Below are 22,929 nucleotides of genomic sequence, written 5' to 3'. Positions count from 1 at the left end.
CTGAAGGTGCAATTCTTCTCTCTGGCCACTTACCAGATCTCAACTCTGACATCTTGCTGCAGAATGCTTTGTTAGAATGGACACGTGATGCAACACCTTTCATTTTCCTGGCAGTCCCATCAGTTTAAACTTTCAGCTTAAAAAAATATTCTAGTCCTTATGGTTACTAAAATATCCTTCTGATTAATAAACAATACAACATTGTTTTACTGTATCTACAGACAAAAATAGTGAAACAATAGCTCCGAGGGTGTGCCCCCTTCATCTCAATGAGCTATTAACTCAAAGCTAATATTAATAAACATTTTAAATGTCAATATTGTTAACTGTGAGCTGTTGGACAATTTTACCAGAAACAGACAACAAATGTGCTTGTTGATTTTGGTTGGATAACAAATAACTCAGGAATACAAAAGATATATTAGGTCAGACTCACTCCATGGACCAGATTTTTCCTGACAGAATTTTTTTTTCCACTTTGTCCAGTCTTAAATAACTCATGAAATGAAGATTTTTCCACTTCCCTTGGGAGACATTCCCATAGAATAATAGCAACTATTTTCCTGAGTTTAGTTTTTATTTAATTTCATCCCATTATTCATACTTATAGACTAGCCGAGTAAAACACCAAGGAAGGGGGGCATAAGCCACCAGGGGAAGGTGGCAAGAGGAAGGAGGGCAGCAACAGACACCAGAAAAGTCAAAAGACAATTAAGCAGCCACCAAGTTGAGAGGAGGGAAATGATCAGGGAAGGGGCTAAGGAGAGTTTAAAAGAGTCCCACAACTTTTTCCCCTCTTTAAGCACATGAGAATACTGGAATCCACCAGCGTGGATCTGAGAGGAGAAATCTGATCTTGAAAAAATACTGAGTAACTGTTCTCCACACTCCACCTCATAAAAGAGAGCCAGAGTTCCCACAGAAATTGCTCATGTTCCTGGACTTTTTGTTCCCAGAGAAGGAAAAAAGAGACTCCTCAGCAGCATATAGCAAAATGTTACAACAGTCTTGCAAAGCTGCCATGAAAAATTACCAGCCATGACATCCTTCCTCTCTCTCAAGAGCCAATGTAGAAACATAGGAATTGCATACCATAACAGACCAATGGTCCACTCTACTTCTCTGTCTCTGAGAATGACCAAGGAAGGATGTTTCCTAATACCTAATACAATAAAATAGCTAATTGGGTAACTAATTTTGTAAGACTGCAAGGATTTTTATTCCCTCATACATACTTAGGTGTTCACACGATAAGACAAATCACAGAGGTTTGAGTTGACCTCATAATATAGCACCCCACTGCTGAAAGAAGAGGGGTTCAAATTTTTCTCTACCTGGATCAACTCACCACTATTTATACTGAATACAAGTAGCTTGCATCATATTTAATGTAACCTATAGCGAAAGGATATATTCCTTTATATTTTGTTTACTTATCATTTGTGTCACTAGCAGTAACTGGTATAAAGGCTCAGTCTAAAAGTTAAGTGCAGGGTGTGTACATACACATACATATTACCATAACAAGATGCCATAAACACAAAACTTTTGGCAGCTTCCATACAAAATGAGTACAGAAAACACTCTGTAATCATTACTGATGTTAACTGCAAAAGCAAATACTTTTAATCTATAAAAGAGAAACAGTTTGTAACATAAAGGCCCAGTTCAGTGTTTTAAAAAAAGGAAACCTGTAGACCTATCCAGTGCCCACTGAAGTCAGTGGAAAGACTCAGTCACTTCAGTGGGAGCTGGACCAGGCCCTGGAAATCCAGTGCTTCCCCAGATTCTCAAAATCTAAAAAAGGTCAAGTAACAATAACAACAAGCTATGGGCCCAATTCATTTAGGAAAGGAAAAAACAAAGAGGACTAAATTAACAAGAAAGGGTTTCATGTATTGTCATCTACAACTCCCTTCCTGCGCTGGCTCCGAAAGTGGCGCTCGATATTTATTGTCACTTCCCTCTGCAGGTTTCTGCTGTTGGTTTTTCCAGCTGTTCTGATCCAGGGATGCTGAAGAACTTGTTGAGCCATGTAACGCTTTAGAGGATCTATCACCAATAGCCTGGTTATCAGATCTTTCGCTGCTATTTCATGCCAAAAAAAATAGGAGAAGGGGGAAAAAAGTACAGTGTGATTATGTGGATGGCCTGATGTCCAGTTACAACCAAATAAAACATTATCTTCATTTTCTTACTACTTTTGTCATAACAATATGTATGACTATCACTGAGTCAGTGCAGTGACTGGAATCAGAATTTAATGCCATGAGGTGACATATCCCTAATATGACTTTTGGCATCACCACTGTCCCCCAGGAGAAGCCAGGAGGGCAGAGACAAAGGGCAAATTTCCAAACTAGGGGATTTAATCTGCAAGGCACTAGAAGAGGACAAGCGACTGAGGGAGCTTCTGGCTGCTGGGTCTGGTTACTTGGTGCCGGGCCTGTAGAAGAACAGAGTTCTATGTGCATGCTTAAGACTAAAGGCACTGCTGAACAAAGGTTTTCAAAAGAGATACTGCAGACAGATAAAGTATTAAACTGGATAAGGAATCCCATTGACTTCAATGGGGCCATGGTGTCACCCTTGGACATTATCCTTGTGTGTCTTCTTGCACAGACCTTCAGACTCTAACATCACCAAATGCACTGCTTTGATGCCTTATTTGTGGACACATTTATAGCCAAACTGCAGAAAAACCCCTTGCTCTTCAGAAAGGGAAGTATATCCAATTTAAATGTATCAGATCTGATTTTCATACACACAGCTGTTGATATGAACTGAGGACTAAAGTCATGTTTTAAAAAATACTGCGACAGAGTCCGTAAGATCCTGAAGTAGGTTATAAGTAATGAATCTTACCACCCGAAATACTGTCCCAATACGGTGAAAGGAATTCATAATGACCCAGCTGTATGATTTGAAACAGTTCTTCCTGATCTCGCTCCTGACTTCGGAAAGGAGGGAAGCCACACAGCAGAATATAGAGTATCACACCAGTAGCCCACATATCTACTTCCAGTCCATAGCCTAGGGAAAAGAAAGGAAAATACCATTTTTCATACCACAGGTTAAATGCCTCTTAACAAAAATACCTTTTAGAGATGAAACTCATACTTGCAAGGAACTGCCGGCTTCATATTACATTCTTTAAGAAACACAGCTTTGCCCACTGTTCAGAAAGCCAATTTACTGATCAAGAGTGGTGAACGGAAGAAGAAGTGACCAAGGCACCTCTTGATAAACTGTGTACTACACTACACTATCCTTTTATAATAATAGTCCTTCCATAGCATCTTTCCTCTTCAAACATTGTCAGTGTCACAAGTGTCATTTATAGCTTAAATGAAAAAATGCAGCATACATTTAAAAATACCCTTGTAAACTAGTTCTTTTTAGATTCACATTCCCTTCCACAAGCAGTAAACGGATCCCAAATTTCCTTTGTAATTCTGTATGATTAGAGATGCGTGAGTCTGCTCTACAAAACAAGAACCATAAAAGGCACACTCATGCCCTGAGCAAAATTGAACCCCAAACCTTTTCCAGGTTTGAATCTATTTGGATAAGAAACTCCTCAAATCTTCCTTCTCTCTCTTGATCTTCCAATATGTTGGGTTGTTGCTTAGTGTGACCATTCAGGTTCACTGCCTTCTCTTGCACTGATGGGACTGAAAGGTTGTAGGGGCTTCGACCATGGGGTAGAAGAAAACAGGAATCTTCAGTGAGTAACACCAAAACAATTCTTCTTTCTTTATATAATTTTAACAAACATAATCTATGCTAGTTTGACTCTTGTCAACTGAGAAGAATATACATTTTAGTATTAATACATTAATAATAGAAAGGTTAGTGAGGTTTCTTTAGTGACAAGCAATGCACAGAAATATTTTATGAATAGAAAAGGCAGAGTAATTGTTTGATTTTTTAAAAACAGATATTATATTCACCCTTCTCAGCAAGTATTTCAGGGGCAACATATGTTGGTGTTCCACACACAGTAAATATGGGTTTTGTAACCTTCTTTGCAAGGCCAAAATCTGCTAGTTTCAACGTAGTAGATTTATCTGCATTATGCTGAACCTGTACCAAAACAAAACCAAAACAGATCTTTAATCCAATGGCATTTGAGGGACAGAAGCAAATGAACAGATTAAATTCAGAATGGGGATAAACAGAGAGGATAAAATCTTTAGCCCAACAGTAACAAATTCAAGTTAGCCACAATGAAGTAAAATCAACATACCAATAAACAAGAGCAGTCTGTACATTCAGAAAGTCAAAAAGACAATGAACATTTTCAGAAGGAAAGGCTATAAATGAAACAGAAAACTCACTCTTCTATAAATTGTGTTACTCAGCAATTTCCAAGGAAAAAACAGGTGGTGTGGCAGGTATGAATAAAGATGAAATTGTTCTTGTTCCAGACAGAGATTTCAATGTTAATTTATCCACCATCACCACCTTTGGAAACTAAATGCTTCACAAAGAAAAAAAACTGCGGGGTTCTTTCACACTTGTAACACTTCTGGTCACATCAATGTTGCACAGGTATTTCAGATAAGATATCAACTTTGTCGTAGCACTGCAAACTGATTCCCCTCAACTTGATTCATTTATATGGCACTATTAAGGGTTTTCAAAACCCTGAAATTTGCACATTATTCTGCCCAAATCTGTACTCTACATCCTGTTATGCAAATGGGTATTGGTGAGGTTGAACACAGGAATAATATAGAAAGGATAGAAGGGAAGGACCCTGATTCTGGAGCATTCTTCTCATCGCTATAGATCATTGGCAGATTACATCTCTGATATCCCTCTGGAAAATATTCAAAATGTACCTTCCATTCTAGTTTTGTTAGTACAGATATTTAATATTAATTTTTTTAAAATCATAATTAAAGAAATATTACATTTGAGAAACCAAAGTACTAGAAAGTCCAGCAACAGAAAAATGCTATTGAGTATATAAATATTCTTAATATTAGTACTTAGTATTCATATTAAATTTTTAAAAGAAAACTAATCATGTCTTTGCTTTGAAAGAGAAAATGTTAGCCTCTATCAAAATAGGAAACAAAGAAATGTGGCTAACTTTTCTGCAAAAAATCCAGCAAAATCTGGACTTCACAGGTTTTAAAGGGATAAGTTAGAATGTGAGATGCCAAGCACACCTCACACCCCGTAATCACAGCTTGAGATGGCCAAAAATTCAAGATGGTCCTTGTAACAAAGCAACTGAGGGCACAGATGGGATGAGGTCGGCTATCCCAGACGCACTACCCAGTCAAAGTACATTTGTATTCATTGCAAAAATTATAAATATAACAATGCTCCCGGAATCCATTAAAGCAAAACTTTTTTTAGAAAAAGACATTTTCAATTCAAAAAAGAAAATAAGGTCTGTATTAATAATATAGTTAAGAAAAAAGCCATAGTACTCTTTAGTAATGCATATTCAAACCTGCTGGGATTTTTTAAGAATTAGTCAACTTCCCTGATGACATTTTGTATTCTAATTTCTCAGCAGCACAGCTGACAAAATGCAAAAAACATTATTATTTATACAAAGGTAGCAACCACAGTTTTCTAGAGCATTGTCTATACATAGAACAGTGGTGGGCAACCTGCAGCCTGCATCCACTGGTGGGCCACCAGACTGTTTGTTTATATTTTCACGGCTGCCCGCAGCTCCCAGGGGCCGCAGTTCACCGTTCCCGGCCAACGGGAGCTGCAGGAAGCGGCACGAGCCTGGCCACCACTTCCTGCAGCTCCTGTTGGCCGGGAACAGCGAACCGCAGCCACTGGGAGCTGCAGGCAGCCACACAAATGTAAACAAACGGTCTGGCAGCCCGCCAGCAGATTACCCTGATGGGCGGAAGGTTGCCCACCACTGACATAGAGGGAAACTCAGTCCAGGTTACCTAACAGAGCTCACACTCTAAGAATACAAGCAACAAATCAAGATGGATACAAGGATACAATAGAAATACATAAAGTCTTTATGTACACTGTGTATGTATGTGTCACCTGTATCTGGATATCTATCTATACCTATGTACATATACGCAGAACATTTTGCAAATATTTAATAAATGCATATCAAATATACCCAACTACCACTCAAACCCTGCAAATTATCTTATTACGAAATAAATAAAAGTGAAATTCTCACATCCTCATTTACAAACTTGGGGACATTGGCCCCAGTCTGCAATGAGTTCCATGCAGGCAGACTGCCGCTCCTGTGCAGAACCCCACTCAACTCAATGAGGAGTGCATGGGTACCACCCATGCTGAATGCGATACTGTATTTTCTCTTTTATCAACCAATCTTCAACTCTACTCTCTCATTACAACACAAGGTGGCGATGGTGCACCACCTGTTATTTCAGAACACCACCAATTTGTTTTCCTTTCACATAGCAGCGAAATAAGTAGGAATACTAAACATCTTTGACATATTTTATGGCTGTGTAACAAACACACCTTTCAAAGAAAGTGCTGTAAATTGTTGGGCTGCTTGGAGGCCCCAACCACATAGTGATATACTAGCTCATTGTGCCTAGAAACAATTTAAAAGCCAGCCCAGGTGGGGTGGCTACCATTGCTCCACACAGTCCTTTTATCCCTGTCCTTATCATCTCTCTCTCTCTGCTATAGAGCCTTTCATCAGGCAGCAGAAAAGCAAGTAGACTTCCCCTACACAAATGTTTATGCACTCCGGTAGAATAAATTACTTGTCCATCTCTTTTTCCTTCTGAGGTCAAAGTATATTTAGTGATGTGACAGAGATCCACAGCCTACTTGAGCTGAAAACCGACTGCCTCTCCCAAACCGACAGCGTATGTTCCACAGAACAGAGTACAATCTTGCCAACAAAACAAGGTGGTTAGTGCTGCCACCATCATAGTTAGGGGTTTCTAATGCATCCATCACTGTGCACCCATATGCTTTCTATTATCAAGCCACTATTTGACTTGGAAGGAACATTGCAGCAGCAGATCTTCTTTTCCCCCTCTCCATTACCCTGACCACGGCTACTCCTGCTCCTTTTCTCTGGCCATGTCTACACTATGAAGCTGAGCCATGTTTAACAGGAGGTGTCAAATACTGCTCCTCCTACACCCCTTCAACTGGAATTAAACAGGTGTCCTGTTTTTGTGGGACAGAGTCAACCACACTCAACAATCCATGGTAGTGAAGTTTGCTTGCTCAACATCGAAGTTTAGCTCAGCTGACTGAGTTAGTTGCTCAGAGAGAGACAGAGCAGCTGCATTCACCTGTTGTTGAGCATATTTGGTTTCTGTAGTGCAGCCACAGCCCTTACGCCTCCCAGTGCTGCTGCACTGAGTGTGGAAGGAGCTGGCAGACAGAGGAGTAAAAAAACCAAAAAGAATGAGAGCAAATGACTGCTGTAAAATTTGCCACTGGTAGGTGGAGGGCAACACTAAATGGGGAAAAAAATAGTTTTCCTCATCATAGAATCATAGAAGATTAGAGGTGGAAGAGACCTCGGGAGGTCATCTAGTCCAACCCCCTTCTCAAAACAGGACCAACTCCAACTAAGTCATCCCAGCCAGGGCTTTGTCAAGCCAGGCCTTAAAAATCTCTAAGGATGGAGATTCCACCCCCTCCCTAGGTAACCCATTCCAGTGCTTCACTATGCTCCTAGTGAAATAGTTTTTCCTAATATCCAACCTAGACCTCCCCCACTGCAACTTGCAACCATTGCTCCTTGTTCTGTCATCTGCCACCACTGAGAACAGTCTTGCTCCATCCTCTTTGGAACCCCCTTCAGATAGCTGAAGGCTGCTATCAAATCCCCCCTCACTCTTCTCTTCTGCAGACTAAATAAACCCAGTTCCCTCAGCCTCTCCTCATAAGTCATGTGCCCCAGCCCCCTAATCATTTTCGTTGCCCTCCGGTGGATTCTCTCTAATTTGTCCATATCCTTTCTGTAGTGGCGGGCCCAAAACTAGATGCAATACTCCACATGTGGCCTCACCAGTGCCAAATAAAGGGGAATAATCACTTCCCTCCATGTGCTGGCAATGCTCCTACTAATGCAGCCCAATATGCCCTTAGCCTTCTTGGCAATAAGGGCACACTGTTGACTCATATCCAGCTTCTCGTCCACTGTAATCCCCAGGTCCTTTTCTGCAGAACTGCCGCTTAGCCAGTCAGTCCCCAAACTATAGCAGTGCATGGGATTCTTCTGTTCTAAGTGCACTTGTCCTTGTTAAACCTCATCAGATTTCTTTTGGCCCAATCCTCCGATTTGTCTAGGTCACTCTGGATCCTATCCCTACCCTCCAGCATATCTACCTCTCCCCCAAACTTAGTGTCATCCACAAACTTGCTGAGGGTACAATCCATCCCGTCATCCAGATCATTAATGAAGATGTTGAACAAAAACGGACCCAGGACCGACCCCTGGGGCACTCCGCTTGGTACCGGCTGCCAACTAGACATCGAGCCGTTGATCACTACCCGTTGAGCCCGACAACCTGGTGAGCTTTCTATCCATCTTATAGTCCATTCATCCAACCCATACTTTTTCAACTTGCTGGCAAAAATACCGTGGGAGACCGTATCAAAACCTTTGCTAAAGTATATCACGTCCACCGCTTTCCCCATATCCACAGAACCAGTTATCTCATCATAGAAGGCAATCAGGTTGGTCAGGCATGACTTGCCCTTGGTGAATCCGTGTTGACTCTTCCTGATCACCTTCCTCTCCTCCAAGTGCTTCAAAATGGTTTCCTTGAGGACCTGCTCCATGGGGACTGAGGTGAGGCTGACTGGTCTGTAGTTCCCCAGATTCTCCTTCTTCCCTTTTTAAAAGATGGACACTATATTTGCCTTTTTTCCAATCATCCAGGATCTCCCCAGAGCACCACAAGTTTTCAAAGATAATGGCCAATCGCTCTGCAATCACATCAGCGGAGTCCCTCAGCACCCTCGGATGCATTATATCCGGCCCCATGGACTTGTGCATGTCCAGCTTTTCTAAATAGTTCTTAACCTGTTCTTTCACCACTGAGGGCTGCTCACTTCCTCCCCATACTGTGCTGCCCAGTGCAGCTGTCTGGGAGCTGACCTTGTCTGTGAAGACTGAGGCAAAAAATGTGTTGAGTACTTCAGCTTTTTCCACATCATCAGTCACTAGGTTGCCTCCCCCATTCAGTAAGGGTCCCACACTTTCCCTGACCTTCTTCTTGTTGCTCACGTGCCTGTAGAAACCCTTCTTGTTACCCTTCACATCCCTTGCTAGCTGCAACTCCAATTGTGCTTTGGCCTTCCTGATTACACCCCTGCATGCTCAAACAATATTTTTATACTCCTCCTTAGTCATCTGTCCAAGTTTCCACTTCTTGTAGGCTTCTTTTGTGTGTTTAAGCTCACTGAAGATTTCCCTGTTAAGCCAAGCTGGTCACCTGCCATATTTGATATTCTTTCTGTACATTGGGATGGTTTGTTCCTGTGCACTCAATAAGGCTTTTTTAAAATACTGCCAGGTCTCCTAGATGCCTTTCCCCTTCATATTAGCCTCCCAGGGGATCCTGCCCATCCCTGAGGGAATCAAAGTCTGCTTTTCTGAGGTCTAGGGTCTGTATTCTGCTGCTCTCCTTTCTTCCTTTTGTCAGGATCCTGAACTCGACCATCTCATGGTCACTGCTGCCCAGGTTGCCACCCACTTCTACTTCCCCTACAAATTATTCCCTGTTTGCAAGCAGCAGGTCAAGAGGAGCACAGTCCCTAGTTGGTTCCTCCAACACTTGCACCAGGAAGTTGTTCCCAACACGCTACAAAAACTTCCTGGATTGTCCGTGCACTGCTGTACTGCTCTCCCAGCAGATGTCAGGGTGATTGAAGTCCCCCATGAGAACCAGGGCCTGTGATCTGGAAACTTCTGTTAGTGGTCCAAAGAAAGCCTCATCTAGAAAGAAGAAAGCCTCCTGGTCTGGTGGTCTATAGCAGATGCCCACCACGACATCACCCTTGTTGCTCTCGCCTCTAAACTTAACCCGAAGACTCTCAACAGGCTTCTTCTCCAGCTTCATACTGGAGCTCTGAGCAATCATACTGCTCTCTTACGTACAGTGCAACTCCTCCACCTTTTCTCCCCCGCCTGTCCTTCCTGAACAGTTTATATCCATCCACGACAGTGATCCAGTCACGTGAGTTACCCCACCAAGTCTCTGTTATTCCAATCACATCATCGTTCCTTGACTGTACCAGGACTTCCAATTCTTCCTGCTTCTTTCCCAGGCTTCTTGCGTTCCTGTACAGGCACCTAAGATAACTAGCCGATTGCCCTACTTTCTCAGTATGAATCAGGAGGCCTCCCCTCTTGCACTCTCCTCCTTGAGATTCCTCCCGGTATCTCACTGCCCCGCTTACCTCAGGGCTTAGGTCTCCATCCCCCAGCAAACCTAGTTTAAAGCCCTCCTCACTAGGTTAGCAAGCCTGCCTGTGAAGATGCTCTTCCCTCTCTTTGTTAGCTGGATCCCATCTCTTCCTAGCAATCCTTCTTCCTGGAACAACATCCCATGGTCAAAGAATCTCTGACACCACCTGTGCAACCATACGTTTACTTCCACAATTCGATGGTCCCTACCTGGACTTTTTCCTTCAGCCGGGAGGATGGATGAAAACACGACTTACACCTCAAACTCCTTTATCCTTCTTCTCAGAGCCACATACTCTGCAGTGACCTGCTCAAGGTAATTCTTGGCAGTATCATTCATGCCCACATGGAGAAGTAGGAAGGGGTAGCAGTCCGAGGGCATGATCAGTCTTGGCAAAAAGGCACTCCATCACATCCTGAATTCTAGCTCCAAGCAAACAGCACACTTCTCAAGTTTCCTAGTCTGGACAGCAGATGGATAACTCTGTCCCTCCGCTTGGGAGCGGTGGTCATGGAACCCCCATCCCTAGGACAATGCATCGCATTCCAGTCGATGGGGTCTCCCCTTCTGATCCCTTCCCTTAGATGACTCTTCCAAACCATTCTCCGTCATAGTACCGTGCAGACAGCCTGAAAACAGTTTCTTTCTTCTATCTGCACTGGGGGTTCATGGGTTCTCCTCTTTCTTCTTCTGGAGGTCACATGCTGCCAATTTTCTTCCCTGGGCTGCACTGCCCTCTCAGATTCTTCAGCATGCCGTGCCTGCAGTACCAAACGCTGACTTCTACCCAGAAAGTCTTCCTTTTCTCTGCAACGCAGGGTTGATACTTGGGTCTCTCGTCCTTTAATCTTCTCTTCCAATATGGAGACCAGCTTGCACTTTGTACAGATGAAGTAACTTCTATCCTCTGGGAGAAAGACAAACATGACACATCCTATGCAGGTTCCAAAAGCTGATTGCTCATTATCCATATTGTCTTCCTTCTAAGAGCCTCTTCAGATATTATATTTACTGCTCATAGAAGCCTGAAAAGGCAAAAACTCTGTGGGAACTCCCCTAGGCAAACTCCCTCTCTTTGCTTCTCCTCGGTTCACAGCTCACTCCGTTTGTAGTTGGCTCGTTTTGTATAAGGCTGCTGGCTCGAAGCAGTTGCCCCGGCTCAAAGCCTTCCCTCCAATCAACGACTCAAGGCCCACCTGGAAAAAAGCACTCCCAATTCACACTTTTCAAACAAACAACCACATGGTCAAACAATCACACTTTTCAAACAAACAACCACACCTCCCATTCCCCAAGTCCTGGAAGTTGTCAGGGAATCCAGTATGAGGACAGGCTCTGATAGTCAAGGAGAAAACAGAAACACTGTAGGGTTCCAACACCCGCAGCAGCACTCTTTGTTTAAACTGAAGAGACTCCCCTCCCCAGGACCCATTCCACACCCCATTACCTGCCAAATGCATATGACAATGGGATGAGACCATTAGCATGGGTTTGACATCTGTCATTGCTAGTCTTCAATTAACAGCACTTTAAGATTACTGGGAGCAGTCCCTCCTATGCCATTTTTTCAGTCTGTCTGAACACTCAGGGAAACAGTACTATAATTGGTCACATTAAAAGGTCAGAAAGTTAAAAACTATTTCTTGAATGTATTGTGTTTATAAAGGTGCTTATTGGACAGCACATAAGTGCCTTACAAAAACCACCCCCACAAAGCATTATAATTAGAAATAAAGATCAATCGGCCCAAATAGCATATCTATCAAAAACTAAGGTTCTACCATAAGGACAAATGCAAGACCCAAGAGACAAGCAAGTTCCTGGTTAACATGAAGAATGGGAAAAGAAAAGGGCTTGGCAACTAAAGAAAAAGGAAAGCAAAAACACCAAATGACAACTGACATTCTGCAGAACCTGACAAATTAATAACAAAAGTTTAAGCTCAACAATAGCACAGTTCAAGACATTTATGCCTGAAAGGACAGGTCAGCCTCTATGCTTCATTCAGACTTTGTCCTCTCTGCCAAGACTGCCAACAAGGGAACTAATTAGTGCCAGTTGTGGTTGCAGTTTTTGAGATGTGGAGCATAAATTCATTTCCTACAGACTGACAAGCAACCATCACTGTAACTGTAAAAGTTTAAGAACTATATATTTAAAAAATAGCCATGACCTCAATTTCAGCTCCTTCCATAATACCCCTATATGTAATACTTCTTTTAACATTGAGTTTTAAAATATTGTGGCCACTATGGATTGATTTGTTTGTTTAAAAGGAATTTTTCCTTTTTCCTTGCAAGGCTCTCATAAATATGAGAATTTCAAACAGCCTTTTACAGCAGTATCTACAAATACACAAAACAATATTGGAGGTTCCTAAACTCATTTGTATTAATAGCCCATTCAACCTCTTGAATGTGATATGATTGATATACCCAGTTACAACCAGCTGAGGTGGTTTTCCATCTGTGGTTTTCCATCTGGTCAGAATTTTGGAATATTGGTGAGTTCCAATTGGTGAAGAGTACAAAATGCATGACCAGCAAGACAGTATCTATTATAGGTATTCAGCCACATAACAGTAGAAGGCCTCTAAAACACAATTTTGTAAACAGCTATTTCTCATTAGCTTTAAATATCCATGCTCTAATCCGAACAAATATCTGCCGAACATTAGGCAAGTTTCTCTTCATAAAATCTTCTGTATTCCATTGGACCTTATCTGTATGCAACAGGGTGGCCAACATGAACATGTTAATCCTGTAAATGTTCACTAGGAGACAGATTCTCCATTACTTTGCACCTTGTGTAGTAATTTATACCAGTACAAAGTGGGTGTAAAGTGCCAGAAAATCTTTGCACTGGGATAAGTACCTACACACACGCAGGGAAATGAAGTATCAAGCCCCAAGTATTTTACCAGCATTGATGTAATTCTGGTAAAGTTTGGAGGAAGGGTCAAAACCTGGTTCATAATGGAAAACTAGCTTCAGAAAGAGTGCACTTGAATTCTGTAAGTGAAAAGAGAGGGCATTTCATGATGCGACACATTTCATGATGTGACGGGTTGGATCACAGAAACCCCCTTGGGGCTGCCAACTGATGTGCCAACACTACTTCTGCCCATGCTTTCCCTGCCAGCTTGGGACTCCAGCACCCTGTCTTGCTGAGCCAGACACACCAGTCTGCTCCAACACAGACCCAGGGTCTGAACCACATGCTCCAAAGCTGCAGACTTAGCTGAAAACAATTTAAGAAGTGTTCCCGTCTTTAACACTCAGATGCCCAACTCCCAATGGGGTCCAAACCTCAAATAAATCCATTTTACCCTGTATAAAGCTTATACAGGGTAAACTCATAAATTGTTCACCCTCTATAACACTGATAGAGAGATATGCACAGCTGTCTTCCCCCCCCTCCCCCAGGTACTAATACATACTCTGGGTTAATTAATAAGTAAAAAGTGATTTTATTAAATACAGAAAGTAGGATTTAAGTGGTTCCAGTAGTAACAGACAGAACAAAGTGAATTACCAAGCAAAATAAAATAGAACACGCAAGTCTATGTCTAATACAGTAAGAACTCTGAATGCAGATAAAAACCTCACCCTTAGAGGAATTCCAGTAAGCTTCCTTTTACAGACTAGACTCCTTCTAGTCTGGATCCAGCAATCACTCACACCCCCTGTAGTTACTGTTCTTTGTTCCAGTTTCTTTCAGGTTTCCTTGGCGGTGAGAGGCTATCTCCTTAGCCAGCTGAAGATAAAATGGAGGGGTCTCCCAGGGGTTTAAATACACTTTCTCTTGTGGGTGGATACCCCTCCCTCCCCCTGTGTAGAAGTCCAGCTACAAGATGGAGTTTTGGAGTCACATGGGCAAGTCACATGTCCAGGCCTGACTCAGAACTTACAGGTAGCAGCCATGGTTCATATGCTTCCTTGAACGTCCTCAGGTAGACTTCTTATTGTGCATTGGAACCTTACAAGATTCATTGTAATCTTGTAATTTAAGTGTTTCGTGATTGGGCACCTAATTTGCACATTCCTTTCTCAAGGAACTGACCAACTGCTCTACTAAGGTTACTTGGAAATCAAGCCAGTACACAGCCAATATTCATAACTTTGAATACAAAAATGATACATGCATACAAATAGGATGAATAGATTCAGTAGATCATAACCTTTACAGAGATATGCTACATGGCATAGGTAGCATAGAACATATTCCAGTTATGTCATATATATATATATATACACACACACACACACAAACATTTTTCCATAAAGCCTTATGGGGTGCACCATCACACATGCCAAAATAATAGGGTGTGCAGGCCCTGCTCAAGGCAGAGCATAGAAATACACTTCTCCACACACCCAGCTGCTTCAATCCACATCATGTCCTCCATCTTTTCTCATGCAGACCAGATCCCAAGACTGAGACTGACCAGTACTCCTGAGACTGACCAGTACTCACCAGAAGCCAGTCCCCACATTGTCAGACACATCCATCTGGGTTCCAAAGCAAGCCCTTCATATCTATCCCATTCTGTCTGCCCACAGGCTACTTCCTTCTTTGTCACACTGGACATACTTTCATGAGACGCATATGTTCCTTTAGGGATTTGGCTTGTAAGGAGTCCAGTTTTTTTCCTATGTTCCTTTTCTACCAGATAGAATTAGAGTTGTTCAAGACATGCAAATACAGCCATCTGTGGTTTTCCATCTGGTCAGAATTTTGGAATATTGGTGAAGAGTACAAAATGCATGACCAGCAAGACAGAATAACTCACTTTTACCACCTTGTACAGGGCATAACCCAAAGCTCCAGTCATGCAAACACTTACGCACGTGCGTACATGTAATCACGAGTCATCCCATCGACTTCAGTGGGACTGCTCACATGCTTGAAGTTAAGAACGTGTGTAAATGTTTTTGGCTTTGGGTGCCAAGTTAGAATTTTGCTCTTTGGGAGGAGCTTAATACTTCAGCTGACTTCAGTACCATACTTCACAGGACATATATGTTTTCATTTCAGGAGACTTGTCAATCAGTGAGTAAATTCCAGGTGCATGAAGTAAACAATTGCATCATGCACTTATCAATAACAGGCATAATCCTTACAACATTAGAAATAACCATACAATTTCCAATAGAGGACTGGAGTGCTGGACTGAATGATATAGCTGCAATGGAGAAAGTGACCTTCAATGGTTGAATGGGCATTATTTAATAATTTTTGGTTCACATGTGAAATGTTTTATGATTCAGAGTACACTTCAGGCAAAATGTTTGAGCTTCTGTGCCTAAAAATATGTCCCTAAATAAGAGGCCTGATTTTCAGAAAAACTGCAAACATTCAGCATCCCTGAAAGTCAGGGCACAATTAGTTAGGTGCACAATTGCAGGCATCTACACTATATGGTAGGCCTCTCTGTATTTGTGCTAAGGAAACTATAATACTGATTGCTCTTCACCTTTGTACATGTATTTCTTTGAAAATGATAACAGTACAGTGTGTATCTTTTCCTTACTACTGGATTTTTTTCTGTACTGTACTTGTTTAAAAGTTAAAAAAAATTACATATCTACAACTCTCCACCCACACAAAAAAACAAAACAACAAAAAACAAAAAAAAAACCCACAATAATTTCTGGACAGATGCAACATACTAAACTTCAGTACTTACCAGAAGATTTTCTGGTTTCAGATCTCTGTGGACAATGTTCTTGCCATGAATATAAACTAGAGCCTCACACAGATCAGTTATCATGAGAGCAGCATCGTGCTCAGTGAACTTTATGCTCTCTATGATTGCATCAAATAGGTCCCCTCCTGGGACATACTCCAGGATTAGGTAGATCTCAGCCTCAGTTTCATACACCTCAATCAAGCTCACTATGTTGGGATGAGAAAGGCTCTTAATGATCAAAATCTCATTTTCCATCATGTCCTCCTTCCCCTTCAGCTTGGACTTATCAACAATTTTCATGGCATAGTTCTCATTGGTGTTGCAGCACCGGCACTCTTTCACAATAGCAAAGTTCCCATCCCCAATGGTTCTGCCTATCTCATAATAGCTCTCCACATCAGCTCTAGTATGGACATTTCGCCTCAGCCTCGTGCTTTCAAATGCTTGTGGCTTTTTTTCATCTTTGTTAGCTTTATGTTCTCCCATCTTTTTCATCCTTGTCAATTCATTCTCTCCATGCACTACATTCTCTTCCCCTCCAGCACCTTCCTCTTTTGCCTTCCGCACCTCTTTGCCCTCTCCCTTTGCTTTTATAGGCTTCCCTGCATCTCCTTGACAGTCCTTCATTAACCAACAACTTTGATTACTTCTGGAACTGCTTCTATTCTCTTTCTTTGCTTCAGGAGCCACCTGCAGAGCTTCCATAGTATTTTTCTTTATCTTTACTAACTCTTTGTCATGATTCTCATGCCTTTCTGGATTCCTTTCCTTCTCCAAACTCCTTTTTTGGTTTTCTAGCTCTTCATTAACACTCCTTTGTAAGGGTTTCCAGCTTTTTCTACAGCCAGTATCCTTCCGTTCAACTTCCTCACCTTCTAAGGAGTTTTCTGAAGACTTCCTACAATTCCTTATTTTTACATTCCTTTCTAAATTATATCTCTGACACATTCCCACATTCAGGTCTCTGCTCTCAAATGAAACATCAGCCTGCCTTTCCCTTTGTAGTTTTTGCCTGAGCTGTCTCTCTCTGTGACACTTCTCACATCTCATTATCTCATCTGAACTCTTTTCTGTTTCATTCTCAAGACTTTTCTCTTGATTAAAGTACCTTTCTCCTTCTCTGGCTTGTCTAGATGGCTTCACATCTTGCTCTCTGCCCCAACTCTCTCTGCCCCATTTTTTTTTGGCCCTCACCTTTTCTTCTTGCCTGGTCTTAGGTTGAATTTCTCCTTCATGCCTGGCTACTAGTTGGGAAGATATGGCATCATTGCCATTCTTGGCAATCTCTGTCTCAAAGCCACTATCCACAGCTTTGTCACACAGCCTGCTCTTAAGTTTTTGGGACTGTTCCAAGTTTTGTTGAATTATACCAAGAGCATATGGGCTACTGGGATAAAGTTCTTGCATTACCACTTCAAGGTTCTTCAAAGTCAGCTGTTCCCTTCCCATAGCAATGAATGCATCACCGTCTCTGAAGAAATCAGAAACACTTCTTATTTCTCTGCCTTTCAGGTTGTAAAGTTTTCTCACACGATCGTTTTTCCAACGTGGAAATCCCAGAGCTTCTGAAATATCAGCCATCAGCTGTTCAAAAGTCTGGACAGATCGCCTGTTCAGAAGCAATGTGATCTTCCTGAGTGTGTGTCCACTTGGTTTCACCACTGTAACAATCCTCGGCTTTACAGGGCTATTCTCTGAATGGATAGTGTGAAAACCATTCCGGGGGTTTAAAAATGGGGAACTATAACTGTTTGCACCAAAGAAAGGTTTTCCAAAATTTCCACGACCGATGGGTGGACAAGTCCCTTGTAGTCTCCTTTGTGTTATCCTTGAGCTTATGCTGTTTAAAGTGTGGTCAAACAAGCCTCGGTGTCCTGCAACAAATATAGAGAATGCAGATTATTCATTTTCCATCAGAGGAAATTTCCAGTTAACAATTTTCTACACATCAGTATATATAACTTCTGGAAGTAAAGCTAAATTCATTAAATATTGTTGAAGTGCTTTGAAATCCTTTGATAGAAGGCAGTATATACTTGCATCTCCAACAGTATTTTCATTTTTGTGGTAAGGGTTTCACCACAAACACACACTCTCTCACACTTCATTCTAACAAGAATGGCAAACTGGAATTTTCCTATGTAATATATTGAAACAAATGAAATTTGCATTCTACTCTTCTATAAACAGAGTTTTGCACTAATTGCTTGTAAAACTACAGTAGTATAAAATTATTACTTTGTGGTTCTAAATAACATCAAATGATAATAAAAATAGTTACATTTTATCATTTGAAGCAACATACCATTTAACATGTATACTCCATCATGATATATCGCTGAGAAATATATCAAAATTCATAAAAATATATCTTTAAGAACTCAGAATAATCACTTACAACCTGGTATTTGGTATGGTTCTGAAGGCCTCTTCCAGACAAGGGTATACTCACTCTGTACTGAAATCCTACGTGGAAACCTTTCAAGTGTGGTCGCAGTGTTTTCAGTAAACAAGATCTTTCATGAATTTGAGAGAGAAAAAAACCTCCCAAACCAAATATTAGAAACCAAGGAAATAGTGAGTTATGGTTGCTTGTCTTTTAAAAAAAGATCATTTTCTGAAATGTTTGTCTGTGTTTCATATTTGTCTGTCTCAACTGGAATGTAAACTTTTCAGAGCGAAGATCTTATTTTTATGTGGTTGTAAAGTGCTACGTACACTCATTCAGATACCATAGTAGTGGCGACCCTATAAATACCTACATAGGTTCGGTGTAGGGGACTCCATAAAAAATAAAATCCCCATAACAAGCCCCTTTAAGGGCTGAGGCCTAGATGTGGATGGAGAACAAAAGATTCCTGGCTTAGGGTCAGAAACGGGCACCTCTACCACCCTGACAGAGAGAGGCCAGAAGCTGGGTGCGCCACCCAGCCCTCTGAGCACCCTATCGCATGGCCTATTCAACATATTTGTAGCCAAAAGGATCAGACGTTAAATGGGAGCTATAACAATTACTGGACAGTGAAGATAGAAAGTCCAGTATCCAATCTTTTCAGTCGTCCAGATGGTTCCATCCTTTAGACACAATGTTTCAAACATCCTTCTTTACCTTTCTCTCAAATCTCCATTTTTTTCTGCAGCATTCAGGGCTCCAGTCTTCAAGTGCTGAGCATTGTGACCCCAGCCAGCAAGGCACTTCAACCTTTGTCTAACTGCAGAGGAATAGTCCCATTGACTTCAATGGGTCAAGGTCAGAGTGTTTAGCACCTTGCAGGTTTCAAACCTATAGTGCAGGGGTGGCCAAACTGTGGCTGGCGAGCCACATGCAGCTCTTTTACCATTAAAGTGCGGCTTGTGGAGCCCCCCCGCACACACACACATTCTCCACCTACCAGGCTCGGGGGGAAGCTCAAAACCTCTGCCTTGAAGTGGGGTGGGGTGATAGGGGCTTCTGCCCAGTGGGGAGGGGGGCCTCAGGGCTTCAGTCCTGCAGGGAACACTTGCCAGGGGTCGGGACTTCTGCTATAGTGTTTTGCTTTTCATCTTTGGGACCATCATCTTCAATGTGTTAAACTATGTATCTTTATTTGTTCCTTGCATTAACTCAGAGTAAGTGAAGGAGAACATGACCCCTTTCCTAAACCTTGGGTAAAAGGGAGAGCCATTCTTAAATGGACAGTATTTCAGCATCCTCCGTTTTCCCTAAAACGGCCCACCCGAGAGGCAATGTGAAAAGAAAAGAAAAAAAGAAGTTTCTCAGCTGTAATTGTGGCTCAGCAATGATGGTTTCAGCAAGTCACTTAGCTTTCTGTCTCATCATCTTCTCCATCTGTAAAATGAGAGGCTATTTCTCCTCGGCAGGAGTGTTGTGAAGAAGTATTAATGTCTTTCAGGCTGCTGTAAAGCGTTATATAAGTGCTATGCACTACTAATGCCCAATGGTGTACTGGAGAGAGTTATTTTTGTCTTCATTTTATAAGCATGATGATGTCCTGGTTATTGAAAGGTCAATGTGCTCTACAAACTCTTCAGCCGTATGTATTTATATTTTATCCAGAACGGAAGCCTACTATGAATGTATGTAACTCAGATAATATATTAGTTCTCTGAAATAAGAGACAGAAAAAGAACTGATGCTCTCCTATAAATGAAGTCTAAACCATGCTGGTTTCTAGGAAGTGATAAAGTTCTGAATTTCATGCACATCTGTATGTCCACACTTCCTGTGCGCACAGGCATCTGCCACTGTCAAAATGTTACCTCACTATATGGAAACAATGCAAGACAAAGTGATACAGCACATTATCCTCTTGCAGTATGAACACAATGCTGCAGTGAGAATTAACTTCTCTACAGATCATCATTCTCTGGCTTCCCACCTGTACTGCTATAAGTGTCTTGCAAAAATACCCATTTATTAAAATCCCTTGGTTAGGTTGTTGACTGATTGTTATTTTAACAAAGACTTTCCAGTTTGAACTCCCACCAAGCTGAAGCCAGGCATTTAGGAGATAATTAGATATGATATTTTTAAATGGAAGTTTCCAAGTTATGCCAAATATATTTGCTAACATTAATGTTACATATCAACATCAGGACAACTCCATAGAGGGCTCTTATCCTCTTCCTCCGTCTCTGTTGGTAACTCCACCATCTTTACTTGTCCCTCAGACTGCAACTTCAGTGCTGGTTTTTACTCCTCTCTTCCTCTTCAATTGATATTATTCCTAAATCCTGCTGTTTTTTCCCTTTGCAACATCCATCCATTCCTTATGGCAAAACTCTTGTGCAGACCTGGTTCCACCTCCCTTGACTACTGTAAACTCCCCTTTTTTGGCCTCCCTGACTCTTTTCTTCCTCCCCCACATTCCAACCAGAATGCAGCTGTGAAGCTTTTCTAACATCCCCACCGCTGGGATGATGCCCAGCCCCTCTTCAGATACTTTCATTGTCTTCTGCTCACATTCTATATCAAATTCAACTCCTTGTTCTCACTTGCAAGGCCCTGCACAAATCAGCTCTCTCCTACCCTTTTTTTCCCCCACTACCTCCCTCACCACCCTTCATTCCTTCCCTGCAGCTTGCCTGACCACAACCACCCCTTTATCTTTTCCCACTCTCTAGACCTTCTTCGAGGCAATCACCCATGTCTGTAACCCTCTTCTTGACTCTGCCTAGCATGCTTCCACCCTGTCCTCCATTATGTCTCTCCTTCAAGCATGCTTCTTACCCTAATCTTCCCTCAAAGTCAATGTATTTAAAATAATAACAATAAAACCTTCAAGAAGCATGCATCACTAACCTAAAATACCCATAAGGTGTGTTCCCTCATCCCTCTACCCTCCCGCCATATATTCTTGCAAGTTCCTCAAGTCAAGGACACTGAAATTTTGTCTGTAGAGTGCTATGCACATTTATGGCATCGTATAAATAATACTAATGATAGGGCTGGAATGAATGGTTCATCTGTGCTGGGAATTCTGTCAAACAAAACCATCAAAAGCTGAAGAGTCTACATGTGCTATTCCAGTTTGTGATTAAAACAACAAATAAAAGCATGTAACTAGGAAAATAAAAAATGTAAGCAGCTTCCAGCTTGGAAGTTCCTGAAACTGGTAACACTAAAAGAAATGTTCTGAGCAACGTCATAGCATAGTATATATGCACTCTAGTGTGAATGTGCAGAAGAGAACAGAGAGCCAAACAATATGCAAAGTGCAAAAATCATGAAATCCAGAATTTAAACTCATTCTTGTCCCTATACTTGTACTAGATGCAAAGAAATAAAGTATGGATTAAGCACCCAAACCGTTTTTGTGGGAGATATGTTGAAGTCATGGAAAACCAACGGAGAGAAAATGCATTTCTTCTTTCCATATTTATTGTGACCCATAAGTGGGTGGGGGGGGCGGCGGGAGCTACAAGGTCCTTAGAATCATAGAACATCAGGGTTGGAAGGGACCTCAGGAGGTCATCTAGTCCAACCCCCTGCTCAAAACAGGACCAATCCCCAACTAAATCATCCCAGCCAGGGCTTTGTCAAGCCTGACCTTAAAAACCTCAAAGGAAGGAGATTCCACCACGGCCCTAGGTAACGCATTCCAGTGCTTCACCACCCTCCTAGTGAAAATTTTTTTCCTAATATCCAACCTAAACCTCCCCCACTACAACTTGAGACCATTACTCCTTGTAAATGCTGATATGAATCTATCTTTATATGTATCACCATGGACATATACAAATGTCAATACATATCCACATGTAAAATCTGAATGTGACAGAAGGATGTTGAGGATTGATGCTGTTGGCAAACATGGGAAGGGAGCAAAGCTGGGGAGAATCAGTATTGGGGTAAGCCAAGCTGAGCACAGGGGGCCATGAAGTTCTGCAAAAAGACATGTAAAAGGTATGCAGTTCGGGGGGGTTGGGAGATGTAGACACATGTAGGAAGAAAAATATATATAAACAGTGGTGACTATCCAAATAAATAAATAACTATCTACAAGGAGACAGGATGGATGGATTGATTAAAATCGAAGTGATTTAAATCACCAATTTTAATCATGATTTAAATTAGCAAACAGGAAACCTTAATTTATATTTTGGTTTCCATTTGTATTTTTTAGTTATTTTCTTAAAGAAAAGTTTATTCTTATAGGTTGGTAATCATTAAACCATGTTGATTTGCAACTAAATATAGGATTTACACTGTATTTGGTACTACTTTTTGCTAAGCAGGAGGCCACTATATCTGTTCACATGTATTTAAGCAATTATATAACTTAACATACAGATTTTTAATTTTTTACATTTTTA

General features: G+C 41.5%; 1 protein-coding gene across 1 annotated transcript in view; it reads right to left on the bottom strand.

Annotated features, from left to right (window-relative positions):
* Positions 1-525: 525 nt before the first annotated feature.
* DCLK3 (doublecortin like kinase 3) overlaps positions 526-22,929 on the bottom strand; it is a 31,582-nt gene continuing 9,178 nt past the window's right edge. Inside the window, exons 2-5 of the mRNA XM_084619681.1 lie at positions 16,111-17,987; positions 3,954-4,086; positions 2,866-3,033; positions 526-2,088 (exon numbers count right to left, since the gene is read on the bottom strand). Coding sequence (XP_084475807.1) covers positions 1,892-2,088; positions 2,866-3,033; positions 3,954-4,086; positions 16,111-17,987 — 2,375 coding nt within the window. The 3' untranslated portion in view covers positions 526-1,891. The remainder of the gene's footprint in view (positions 2,089-2,865; positions 3,034-3,953; positions 4,087-16,110; positions 17,988-22,929) is intronic.

Source organism: Lepidochelys olivacea, assembly GCF_965140295.1.
Source record: "Lepidochelys olivacea isolate rLepOli2 genome assembly, chromosome: 2".
Classification (NCBI taxonomy): Eukaryota; Metazoa; Chordata; order Testudines; family Cheloniidae; genus Lepidochelys; species Lepidochelys olivacea.
Note: the sequence above shows the minus strand (reverse complement) of the source record. Positions and strands in the feature narration are given on the sequence as shown.